General features: G+C 38.0%; 1 protein-coding gene and 1 pseudogene across 1 annotated transcript; both read right to left on the minus strand.

Annotated features, from left to right (window-relative positions):
- Positions 1-225: 225 nt before the first annotated feature.
- LOC131040357 (putative receptor protein kinase ZmPK1) lies at positions 226-2,794 on the minus strand (annotated as a pseudogene).
- A 5,683-nt stretch (positions 2,795-8,477) lies between these two features.
- LOC131040356 (putative receptor protein kinase ZmPK1) lies at positions 8,478-11,030 on the minus strand. The gene has a single exon (XM_057973260.2). The coding sequence runs from the start codon at positions 11,028-11,030 to the stop codon at positions 8,478-8,480; it is 2,553 nt and encodes an 850-aa protein (XP_057829243.1).
- Between the last annotated feature and the right edge of the window lie 208 nt (positions 11,031-11,238).

The following is an 11,238-nucleotide window of genomic DNA, read 5'->3' on the forward strand; positions in this document are numbered from 1 at the left end:
CACATACAAGACTGATTGTCAAACTTAACAGCTTTTACGCATGGTGGGAGATCAAATATAAAACTAGCTGTTTTAACAGCTGTTATATGCATGCACAGAAGATAACCACTTGCACAAGATTAGAAAACAATACGGAAGATAAGGATGAACAGCAGTTGTAACGTGCAGTTCAATTTCAATTTACTGTGTTTATCGAAGAGCAATTATATCTTCCAACATCAATCTCTAAATTCCATCCCTTCCTCCTACTGCTGCACCTAACATCTCAACAACCTGACTCATGGAAGGCCTCCCATCCTTGTCCTGCTCAATGCACAGCAACGCTGTTTTTAACATCCTCTCCATTTCCACCTTTGATTTCCAATTCATATCTCTCCCTCCTAATTTAGGATCCACCATGTTCTCCGTCCATCTTTCTTCTCTAACGCTTTGAAAAGCCCATTGTACAAAATTACTCCCAAACATATTAAGTTCTGCAGCCTTCCGCCCGCTAACTAATTTTAAGAGAAGAATGCCAAAACTGTAAACATCTGCCTTTGCTGTGATGGGAAGGTTCATCGTCCACTCTGGTGCCAGGTATCCTCTCGTCCCTCGTATGGTAGAGAAGGCCAGACCGTTATTTCCATGCCCACTGCCAACCAGCTTTGCCATTCAAAAGTCTGAAACTTTAGCACGAAAATGCTCATCCAGAAGAATATTCTCTGGTTTGATATCACAGTGGAGAATCCATTCCAAGCATTCCTCGTGCAGATAAGCCAATCCTCTTGCCGTGCCTACTGCAATTTGAAATCTTGTGTTCCAATCTAAGACTCTTGAGCTGTCTTGGGTAAACAAATACTTACCAAGTGAACCATTCTCTACATACTCATAAACTAACAGTCTGTGATTTGCCTCCGCACAGTAACCAAACATTGTAACCAGATTCATGTGATTGACGCGGCCAATCATACTTAATTCAGCCCGGAACTCATCTTCTCCTCGAGACACTCCTTCCAGTCGCTTGACTGCCACCACTTTATTTTCGGGGAGAAGGAGACCCTTGTATACACTTCCAAATCGACCCTTTCCTATACTCTCCCTGAAATTATTGGTTGCCATTTTAAGTTCTGAAAACTTAAACCTTTTAAACCCTCCTGGAATGGAAAAGTAGCCTTGTCGACTATAGACATCGGCCTCGCGAAAGGCTTTAATGAAAAACCACCGTCCCAGAACTATGCAAACAATTTCTGTCAACCCAACAGCAGAAGCAAAAGAGACCAAGGAAATGACCAGCTGATTTGACCACCGCTTCTTTCCAACTGTAGACGAAATATTTTGTTGTTGTGGTTGGGATTCCGATTGCAGCGAACATGATGGTGAACCCAAGTCAGATGGCAGCAACGTTAGCAGAGATGAAATATTGGTGACTGAAGATACATTGATGGATATCTTAATATACATGTCATTCGGGGCCTCTGTAGATTGAAATCCACTAATCAGATAATACTTCGGATAACAAATGGCTGAGCCGCTAAGCCTGTAGCCAAATCCTAGACAATTACAATCATCCAGGCAGAAATTTTCGCACTCCTGTATTGACATACCAAAACTTCCGAAATAATCAAACCCATAATAATCGTCGTATGGAAGCCGAATAAACTGGGAATGATTTGCACCGCAAGAGAACTTGTTTAGCAGCCGACAGCCTTTGAACCAATCATTTTCGTCCACCCTTTGAAAACCAGGCGGGCAGACGCATGTGGGCTCTGGTGTATATGTACACATACCATTAAAACCGCACAAACCATGAACTCTGCACTGCCGTGAAATTGCGATCCACGAAATTTCCCAGCTGCCGTTTGCGAATTGAGGCTGTATAATCTCATGTTACCGTCAATATCCAGAGTCAATCTTCTGAGGGGCCCTTCACCATTATCCCACGCATTGAAACTAAACTGATCGCTTGAGCTGAAACTACCAGATCCGTCTAGAACTGCTATGCGAGTAATATTAAAAGTGTTTCTGCCGTTAGCAGCTGGAATTCTCCACGGATCGGGCCAATACTTGCTGGACAGATTCAACCCTTCGTAAATGAGGCTCAGGTAGTTGTCATCGTTGAAAAATAAACGATAGTTGCCAGACTTGTAGTTTTCCGGTCCCATTCTGGAAATGAGCTGTGTATTCGTTGTGAAGGGCTGCTGGGGAAGGAGGGTATCAGTTGGCGAGTCGAAGCTTTGCCAAATTATTTGTCCAGAAGAGCCGCGTAGAACCAGATTTCCCGCAGGTAGAAGCTCCGCTTCCTTCACATCAAGACCTTTGGTGTTCGATCTCCATACAGCGCTCCCATCTGCATCCAAAAGTACCAAGACTCCGTCTTTCTGAAGGCGAAGACGGGAAACCTTGCTGTTCACAGGTCTGTCCCTATTGGCCATCCAAACAACTGTATACGGGAAGCGAGTTTGAGAATACCATATTGTAAAGCCATAGGCGTTGGTGCCAATGGCATAAAACCCAGCGGAAAATGTGCAATCCAGAGACTGTAGTACAGTTTGATTTCTTTCCGGTGTGAGGGAATGTCCTAATCTCAGACTCTGTAATCCATGAATCTGTTGTGCAGAAATTAGGGAAAGGTAAAAAAAGTGCAGACAATATAGAACGTTGTCGATGAATTAAATAAAAATAATCCATTATTATGACACAGCTAGCAGCGAAGCTCAGTTTATGCTTGCAACTAAGGATCATTTCAGAGGATGCTACTTAGGTGGTAAACATATACAGTCTCTCCATGGTTTTCCTGCCGTCCATGTTGCGTCATATGTATGTATTCATGACGACATTTCAGTTAATACTTTGCTTTAGCCTTAGAAACGTTGTCGACTAGCAATTGCACGTTCTCTGAATTCCAGGTCAAAGGCCAAGCTTCGACTATTCATTCCAGATCACTAAGAATCAGTGGACGGTCCCACTTCTAGATTTTGGAACCTGCCCTGTATATTTTGTAAGATTAATTTGATGTGTTTCTTTTGTAGTGGACTTTAAATACGGATAAAATATGTTTGTAAAACTATCCTATTTATATAAAAATTATAGTTGATAGAATCTTTTTTAAAATAATTATTGAAAGTTAAATAACTAATAATGTTATATTCTAATTGTTTTTAATTAACATAAAATAGATTTAAGATAAAGTCTAAATTCTATTATAAAAGACCAACACAATTATTATCAAATTGTCAAGTAAAAATTGTAATTGTAATCAAGTTGTCAAGCAAACAATATATCAAAGGATCCATCATATTAGAACTCAATAGTACATTGTTAAAATTATCCATCATATTAGAATTCAATAGTACATTGTTAAAATTTGCTTAAGAATCATTCTCCTTAATTTGCACACCCATATTAGTTGTTGGAATTTGCCAAAGTCTAAGTCCAAGAGGAAATTTTTTTCATATTCTATAGTTGTGGACTTTCCATGAGATGCCAAATTTATCCTAGTTATGCAATATCTAGTTTTTAACCTCGTTTTCATGTCCTCTCCTCATAGGATTTCTTGAAGTATTTCATCCACTTCCATTTCTTTTACTCTCCACTTTCAGGACTCATAGATCGGATCAGATAGAGGTGACCCCATCTTGACATAAGGGTTCACCACTATAATATTTAGACCAAATACTGTTGTCTTCCTTTCTCGGCCCTTCACCACTTAAGTTGAAAGACCAACAGTCCCCTTCTTCATCTACACAAAATTCCAACAAAGGTGGGAGCACCCAATAATATTTTGAACATCATTTTATTCATCCTATATCTAGATCACCTTTCATTTTGCATAGATCTCCTTTTCTCTAGTCATTGAATGCAATAAGAAATTGTTAAGTAAAAACAATGAGCTTGAAAACACAAACAAAAAACAACAAAAAGTCAAGTGTTGTTTATCAAAGTACAAACTTCAAGATTAAGTGTATTGTTATGACTTTCTCATGAAGGATTGTGGATGAACTCAATAATATAACATTGTGTTGGTGAGCCTTAGTAGAGGAAAAAATTGGATTATCAAGGGATTTCATTCAAATGCAGATGTTGCTTTGAAACGGAGCATCTAGACTTTTACTATTGTCATGGTTCTTAGCTCCATTCCTCTCCAACCTTGTGGAAAGATTTTGAAAAATGTCACCTTAGAGTCTTTCCTGTTAACTCAAGTTCACTCTCTTCTTCGGCTTCAAAGCCTCCCTCTCTATCATTAGAACTTGCTTCAATGATTCATTTGTCCCCTATGGCCCCTGCCTAGGCACCCTATATCTCTTCAATTGTTGATATTTGTGCCCTAGCCACTTTATTTCTTTTAGATTTATCCTTGCATATTGTCAATGCTCCTCTAGCTACTTCTAGGGCTCTTTGAAGTATGGTACTCATTCATTCCTTAGTTCCAAACTCCCTCTCTTTGGATTATTTAGTTATCATTCTAGGTTCAACAACATGTCTTTATAACTCTACTACATCCTTTGTGGGTTGTGCCAGCATTGCTCGTCCCATTTCTCTAGAAAATGATTCCCCTTGAACTATGGTGTGTCGAAAGAAAAAGGGTCATTCTCTTTTGACCGAGAGATCTTAGACAATTCCTTGGGGGCCACTTCTCAGTCCCAATTTTGATTCCCAATAGTGGCCAAGGTTCACTATGATTCATCTAAGTTGTGTTTTTGTTATCAAGTTACTTGGGTGTAACTCTGTTGTTTTTCTCATGCTCAAATGTACTTTTTTTGATCTACAATGGATTGGGGCCCTTCCCCACTTAAATAAAAAATATTGTGTTGTTTTGATCTTCAATTTTAATAGAGTAAACTTACTCAAAGGCTTTATTTATGAAAACAATCAGGGGATAAGTTTTAATAGATTTTCTTGAAAGACCAAATGGAAGATGGGGATAAGATGAACAATTGGGAGTTAGCTAAATTGTATGTGGAGTCAGCTCAAGTGATAATAGAAACTTACCATTTAAAAATCCTATGAGGATAATAATGAATTTTCATTGATTATATTGATAACAAGAAAAAGTTTCTATTAGAGGACAAAAGTCAACTTATGAGGTGATAAAATAAAATTTAAATTATTTATTAAAAGTGGATAATTAGATCACTTTAATTAAATAATAATATTATCTAATTAATAGGAAATAGAAAAAAAGGATAATTAATGGTACGTGATGTGATAAAGGAATACTAATAAATATATTAGTTTTTATTAAGTGGGAGAGGGCCCCAGCCCATTACACATCAATATCAGAAACTATTTCAACACCAAAATGAAACTAGGATTAGAAGATCAATCCCTCCCAAAAAATGTAGTGTTTAACCAAATGTACAAAGGATAGCAGAAACCATAATAGTTCAATAAAAACACACTCAAAGACAACTATGAATAAGAAGAGAAAAATAAAACAACACAATGCCTTAAGATAAATAACCCTACCTATCCAATATATCATTCATCTCCTCCTCCTATGAGAGTTACAAGTTGTTGTTCTTCTTTCTCTTTGCCCATCTATCGCCTATGCAAGCAGGTGTCATTCTTTTCTTCTTCTTTTTGGTCTTCTTTGCCGTGGTCATGTCCTCCATCACACACTTCTGCATCATACCTTTTTTTTTATCTTTATCAGGTTCCCAATGTTGCCTTCCAGTGGTCTTATCCAATTACTATTATGTTCACATCCAAGGCAATTTTGGGGATTTTCCAAGTTCTCGATCCTAACATTAAGATACTCAACCTCTGTAGCCATCATATGCTAATCATAATGCTCGCCCAAATCACCACCAACCTATTGGTCTTCATGTTCACCACAATCTTTGAAGCTATTTAGCCATTCAAGAGCCTCATTGATCCAAGTTTCCATTCGGGATAAGGAAGAAAGTGAAACTTTTGGAACAAGATTCAAAGGTTCATCCTGGGTTTCCTCACTACTCTCAAAGCTAGTGCCATGAAAAATGCAATCTTTCATTTGGTCTTCACTTTTGTACTCTATGGGGGTCTTACTAGTAGCCTCAACAATCTTAGAGGCTACTATTAGTTTGGCAAGCCTAGAAAACCTACATTCTCTTGAAGAATTGGTAACATTATCCTTGGTCAACCCACTATCTAAAATGTCAATGGAAAGTGAGAGGTAAACCACAAGGCTATTCTCTAAAGACTTGTAGATATCTTTGCCTTTGATGCTAACAGACTTAGGGTGGCTACTTCCAACTTGGTTTGGTAGAGTTTGCTTTCCTTTGAATAGGGTGATTTTTGGTTCAATGTCAATAAATAGGGGGAGGCTTTATAGAGGGGAATGGCATGTGAGGAGGATGGAATTTCATCCTTAAATGCAATTATTTCCTTGGAATTACATGGCAAAGGAGGGTTTCAATCCTAGTCCACTAGGGAATCATAGGGAGAGGTATGATTAACAATAGGAATGTTCTCTAAATAGTAGTTATAAATGGCATAAATTAAACCCCAATGTAACTAAGGACAAACCCCCTTAGCAACAGATTTGCCCATTATAGAGAAGAAAAAATGGATAACTTACTAGTTTTTGTGTTGCAAATGATTCAACATGAGAAAGTGGTAACTGTGAACCATGTTGAACCTACCTTTCAAAGTGAAATAATTAATAAGATGGTAGCACATAGCTCCCTAAGTGGTAGCAAATCTTCTCAACTAAACCCATTCTAGTGTCTCTTCAAATGCTCTCCTTCTTGTAGGAAACATGTCATGTAATCTTCATAAGTATGCCTTTGGCTTACTCTAGGAACCTTCTCTCCTTCACAATTAAGCACAGTGACTTGCTTAAAATTAACTTCTTTAGCACTTCCATTTTGACCTCTCCAACCATAACTCTTCCATTCTTCCAATTGTTCATGAATTGTGAGGATAAATCTTCATCACTCCCTTTGATAACCTTGGAAATAGGGGTTATTCCAACCCTGTCAAAAGTATCCCAAACTTGGGTGTTCTTCTTGAGATAAGAGAACAAAGAGGGATCTGCATGCAGTTTAATCAATTCGGAGGTTGTTCCCATTGAATTCACCCTTCTCTTTAACATAATTATTGAAAATTGGTTTAATTCTTAGTTTGCATACATAATTTTGTGAATCCTATTTCCAACACTAAACAATCACTTAAAATTCCACATGTTTTTCAAAACAGGTCGCATATTGAATACACTTCTCCAGTTATGAATTTATAGAAGAACATATTATGAAAGAGTATTTTTTATTCAAATTGTTATCATCTTATCTAATTTATCTAAAATTTCCTTTTTGTTCTGTCAAAACTGGTGATACTTTTTTACACTAATAATAATTTCACATAAATTCTTAAACATTATAAAATCTTAATATGAGATATTCAATCACAATATATTTTTTCTATTTAATTGATTTCTAACAATGTAATACCAGTAGAATCCATTTCTTATAAATTTCACTTTTTAATATGAGAAAAAATAATTGTCCTTAAAAACTTCAGTCAAAATTTTTAGTAAAAAATACATTAATCTCATCAAAAGGTTCAAGCAAAGCAAACAAATATTTTCTTATAATCAACAAAATATATATTAAGTCACAAATGCTCAAATTAATAATTATGATAATATTTTCTTTCTCTTGTGAAATAAATATAACTTTGTGTACTAATGATAAACACTCTTGATATTCTTTTGAAATAGTGCTTTAAACTTTTTAAATTGTTTCTTAACTTCTTATGATTCACATGTTAAATATGCAAGAAAACTCAACTAAATAAATATTTTCTCATAATCAACAAATTTAAATGAGAATATATTTTTTAACAATAATAATATTGTTCTTCTCCTTGTAAACATATAATAAACAATTTCTTCGGATGTGTAGTGTTGCAGTTAAAACACTTTGTTGGTGAAATGGTCACCAAGGTTCACGTGGAGTCGGAGGGCATGTCATGCCAATGTCACGAATCACATTAAAATGTTTACAAGATAGTTCTTTTTTTTAAAAAAAAAACATATAATAAACACTTCATACTGTTTTGAAACATAAATTTGAAGAATTTTTTTTTTGGTAGCTTCCATGATTCACCTTTTAAATATGAAAGTAATATTACCTAAAATTTGATTTCTGACATTTTCGTTTTGACAGTGTAGTTTTGTCTAATCATCCCTTTAATTTCAATATATCTTGATCTAACCATTGTCCACAGCTGTTCAGAAATTGCAGCTTCTCTCTTTATGGAAACTTCTCTCCTCTCCTACTCACTATTGTAGTATTGAGACAATTTCTTTTATGAACTTGTAACAGAAATTTAAAATATGAATCGTTTAAGGTGGAATACTTTAGAATGGAAACATTAAAAGGAAAAAGCAAGTGCCTTATTCTAATTAAAGAGGCATTATTTTCAATGAACGTGATCTTGGGTAACTTCATTAGATTTGTTTTTGTCTACATAAAATGGATCTTAAAATGTTTATAAAAGTAAAGAAGAAAATTCTCTTACTCATAAGCAACTGACAAGGGAGAAATTTGGGATGTTGATGCATCTGAAGGGGTCGATTCATAATACGATAATTGACCCGTCTGCCTAAATATTTGGGACATTTCAATCTCTTTCCCATCGCCTTCTTCTACTGCCGGATTTAACATCTCAACGACCTGGCTCATGGAAGGCCTCTCATCATTGTCCTGCTCAATGCACAGCAACGCTATTTTCAACACCCTCTCCATTTCCACCATTGATTTCCACTCCACATCCCTCGTTCCTAATTTTGGATCTACCATGTTCTCTGTCCATTTCTTATCTTTAACATTGTCGAAAGCCCATTGCACAAAATTATTTCCTGACAGATTAAACTGCGCAGCCTTCTGCCCGCTAACTAATTCCAAGAGAAGAATCCCGAAACTGTAAACGTCTGCCTTTGCTGTGATAGGAAGGTTCATCGTCCACTCCGGCGCCAGGTACCCTCTTGTCCCTCGTATGGTAGAGAAGGCGAGACCGCTATTTACATGCCCACTGCCAGCCAGCTTTGCCACTCCAAAGTCTGATATTTTCGCACGAAACTGCTGGTCCAGAAGAATATTCTCTGGTTTGATGTCGCAGTGGAAAACCCGTTCCAGGCATTCCTCGTGCAGATAAGCCAACCCTTTCGCCGTGCCCACTGCAATTTGCAATCTTGTGTTCCAATCTAAGACTCTTGAGCTGTCTTGGGTAAACAAATATCTGTCCAGCGAACCATTCTCAACATACTCATAAACCAACAGTCTGTGCTTTGCCTCTACACAGTATCCAAACATTCTAACCAGATTTATGTGATTGACGCGGCCAACCGTTCTTAAGTCTGCCCAGAACTCATCTTCTCCTTGAGACACTCTTTCCAATCGCTTCACTGCAACCACTTTGTTTTCGGCGAGGAGAAGGCCCTTGAACACACTCCCAAATCGACCCTTTCCAACACTCTCTCTGAAATTTTCCGTCGCTCTACTAAGTTCTGAAAACTTAAACCTTTTGAGCCCTCCAGGAACGGCGAAGTAGCCTTGTCGATTATAGACATCGGCCTCGTGAAAAGCTTTAATGAAAAACCATCGTCCCAAAGCTATGCAAACAATTTCTGTGAACCCAAGAGCAGCAACAAAAGAGACCAGAGCAATGGTCAGCTGACTTGTTTGCCCCTTCTTTCCAACTGTACACGAAATATTTTGTGGTTGTACTAGGGATTCCAACTGCAGCGAACATTGCGGTGAGCCCGAGTCAGAATGCAGTAACTTCGGCAGAGATGAGATATTGGTCACTGAAGATTCATCAATGGATATTTTAATATACATGTCATTTCCAGCCTCTGGGGATTGAAATCCACTAATAAGTAAATACTTCGGATAGCAAGTACCTGTGCCGCTGTTTCTGTAGCTAAACCCTAAACAATTGCAATCATCCATGCAGAATTTTTCGCACTCCAGTATTGACATACCATCTCTTTTGAAATAATCATAACCATAATAATCTGCCAACGGAAGCTTAATAATCTGCGAACGATTTGCACCGCAAGAGAGCTTCTTGAGCGGTCGGCATCCTTTGAACCAATCATTTAAATCCACTCTTTCAAAACCAGGCGGGCACACACATATGGGCTCTGGTGTATATGTGCACATACCATAAGGACCGCACAGACCGTGGATTCTGCACTGCTGTAACTTTGCAATCCATGAGATTTTCCAGCTGTGATTTTGCAAATTGAGGCTGTACAATCTCAGGTTACCGTCAATATCCAGAGTCAATCTTCTGAGGGGACCTTCACCATAGTCCCAAGCATTAAAACTAAACTGATCGCTTGAGCTGAAACCACCAGATCCGTCTAGAACTGCTATGCGAGTAATATTAAAAGTGTTTCTGCCGTTATCAGCTGGAGTGTTCCATGGATCAGGCCAATACTTGCTGGAGACATTCAACCCTTCGTAAATGAGCCCGAGATAGTTGTCATCGCTGAAATATAGACGATAGTAGCCAGACCTGTAGTTTTCCGATCCCATTCTGGAAATGAGCTGTGTGTTCTTTGTGAAGAACTGCTTGGGAAGAAGGGTATCAGTAGGCGAATCGAAGCTTTGCCAAATTATTTGTCCGGTAGAGCCGAGTAGGACAAGATTCCCCGCAGGTAGAAGCTCCGCTTCCGTCACATCAAGACCTCTGGTGTTCGTTGTCCATACAGCGCTTCCATCTACATCCAAAAGTACGAAGTTTCCGTCCTTCTGAAGACGAAGACGGGAATCCTTGCCGTTGACAGGTCGGTCCCTATTGGCCATCCAAACAACTGTATACGGGAAGCAAGTTTGAGAATACCATATTGCAAAACTATAGGCGTTGATGCCAACAGCATAAAACCCAGCGGAAAATGTGCCATCCGGAGACTGTAGGACAGTTTGATTTCTTTCCGGTGTGAGGGAATCTCCTAAGCTCAGGCTTTGTAATCCATGAATCTGTTGTGCAGAGATTAGGGAAAGCCCAAAAAGTGCACACAATACCAAGTGTCGATGGTGAATAAAATAACAACAATCCATTCCTAACAAACTTAGAAGAGGTGCTCAGTTTAACCCTGCAACTAAGGATCATTCAGAGGATGCTTCTTAGGTGCTAAAAATATTGAAAAGCTACAGAGAGATCCTTCCATTGCTTCACATCATCTCTAGTAGGTATTCATGACTGGGGATTTTGGTCAATAGACACTCGTGTCGAACAATAAGTGGCTAATTTATTTCCATAGTTTTT

The sequence above is a fragment of the Cryptomeria japonica genome, chromosome 1, assembly GCF_030272615.1.
Source record: "Cryptomeria japonica chromosome 1, Sugi_1.0, whole genome shotgun sequence".
Taxonomy (NCBI): domain Eukaryota; kingdom Viridiplantae; phylum Streptophyta; class Pinopsida; order Cupressales; family Cupressaceae; genus Cryptomeria; species Cryptomeria japonica.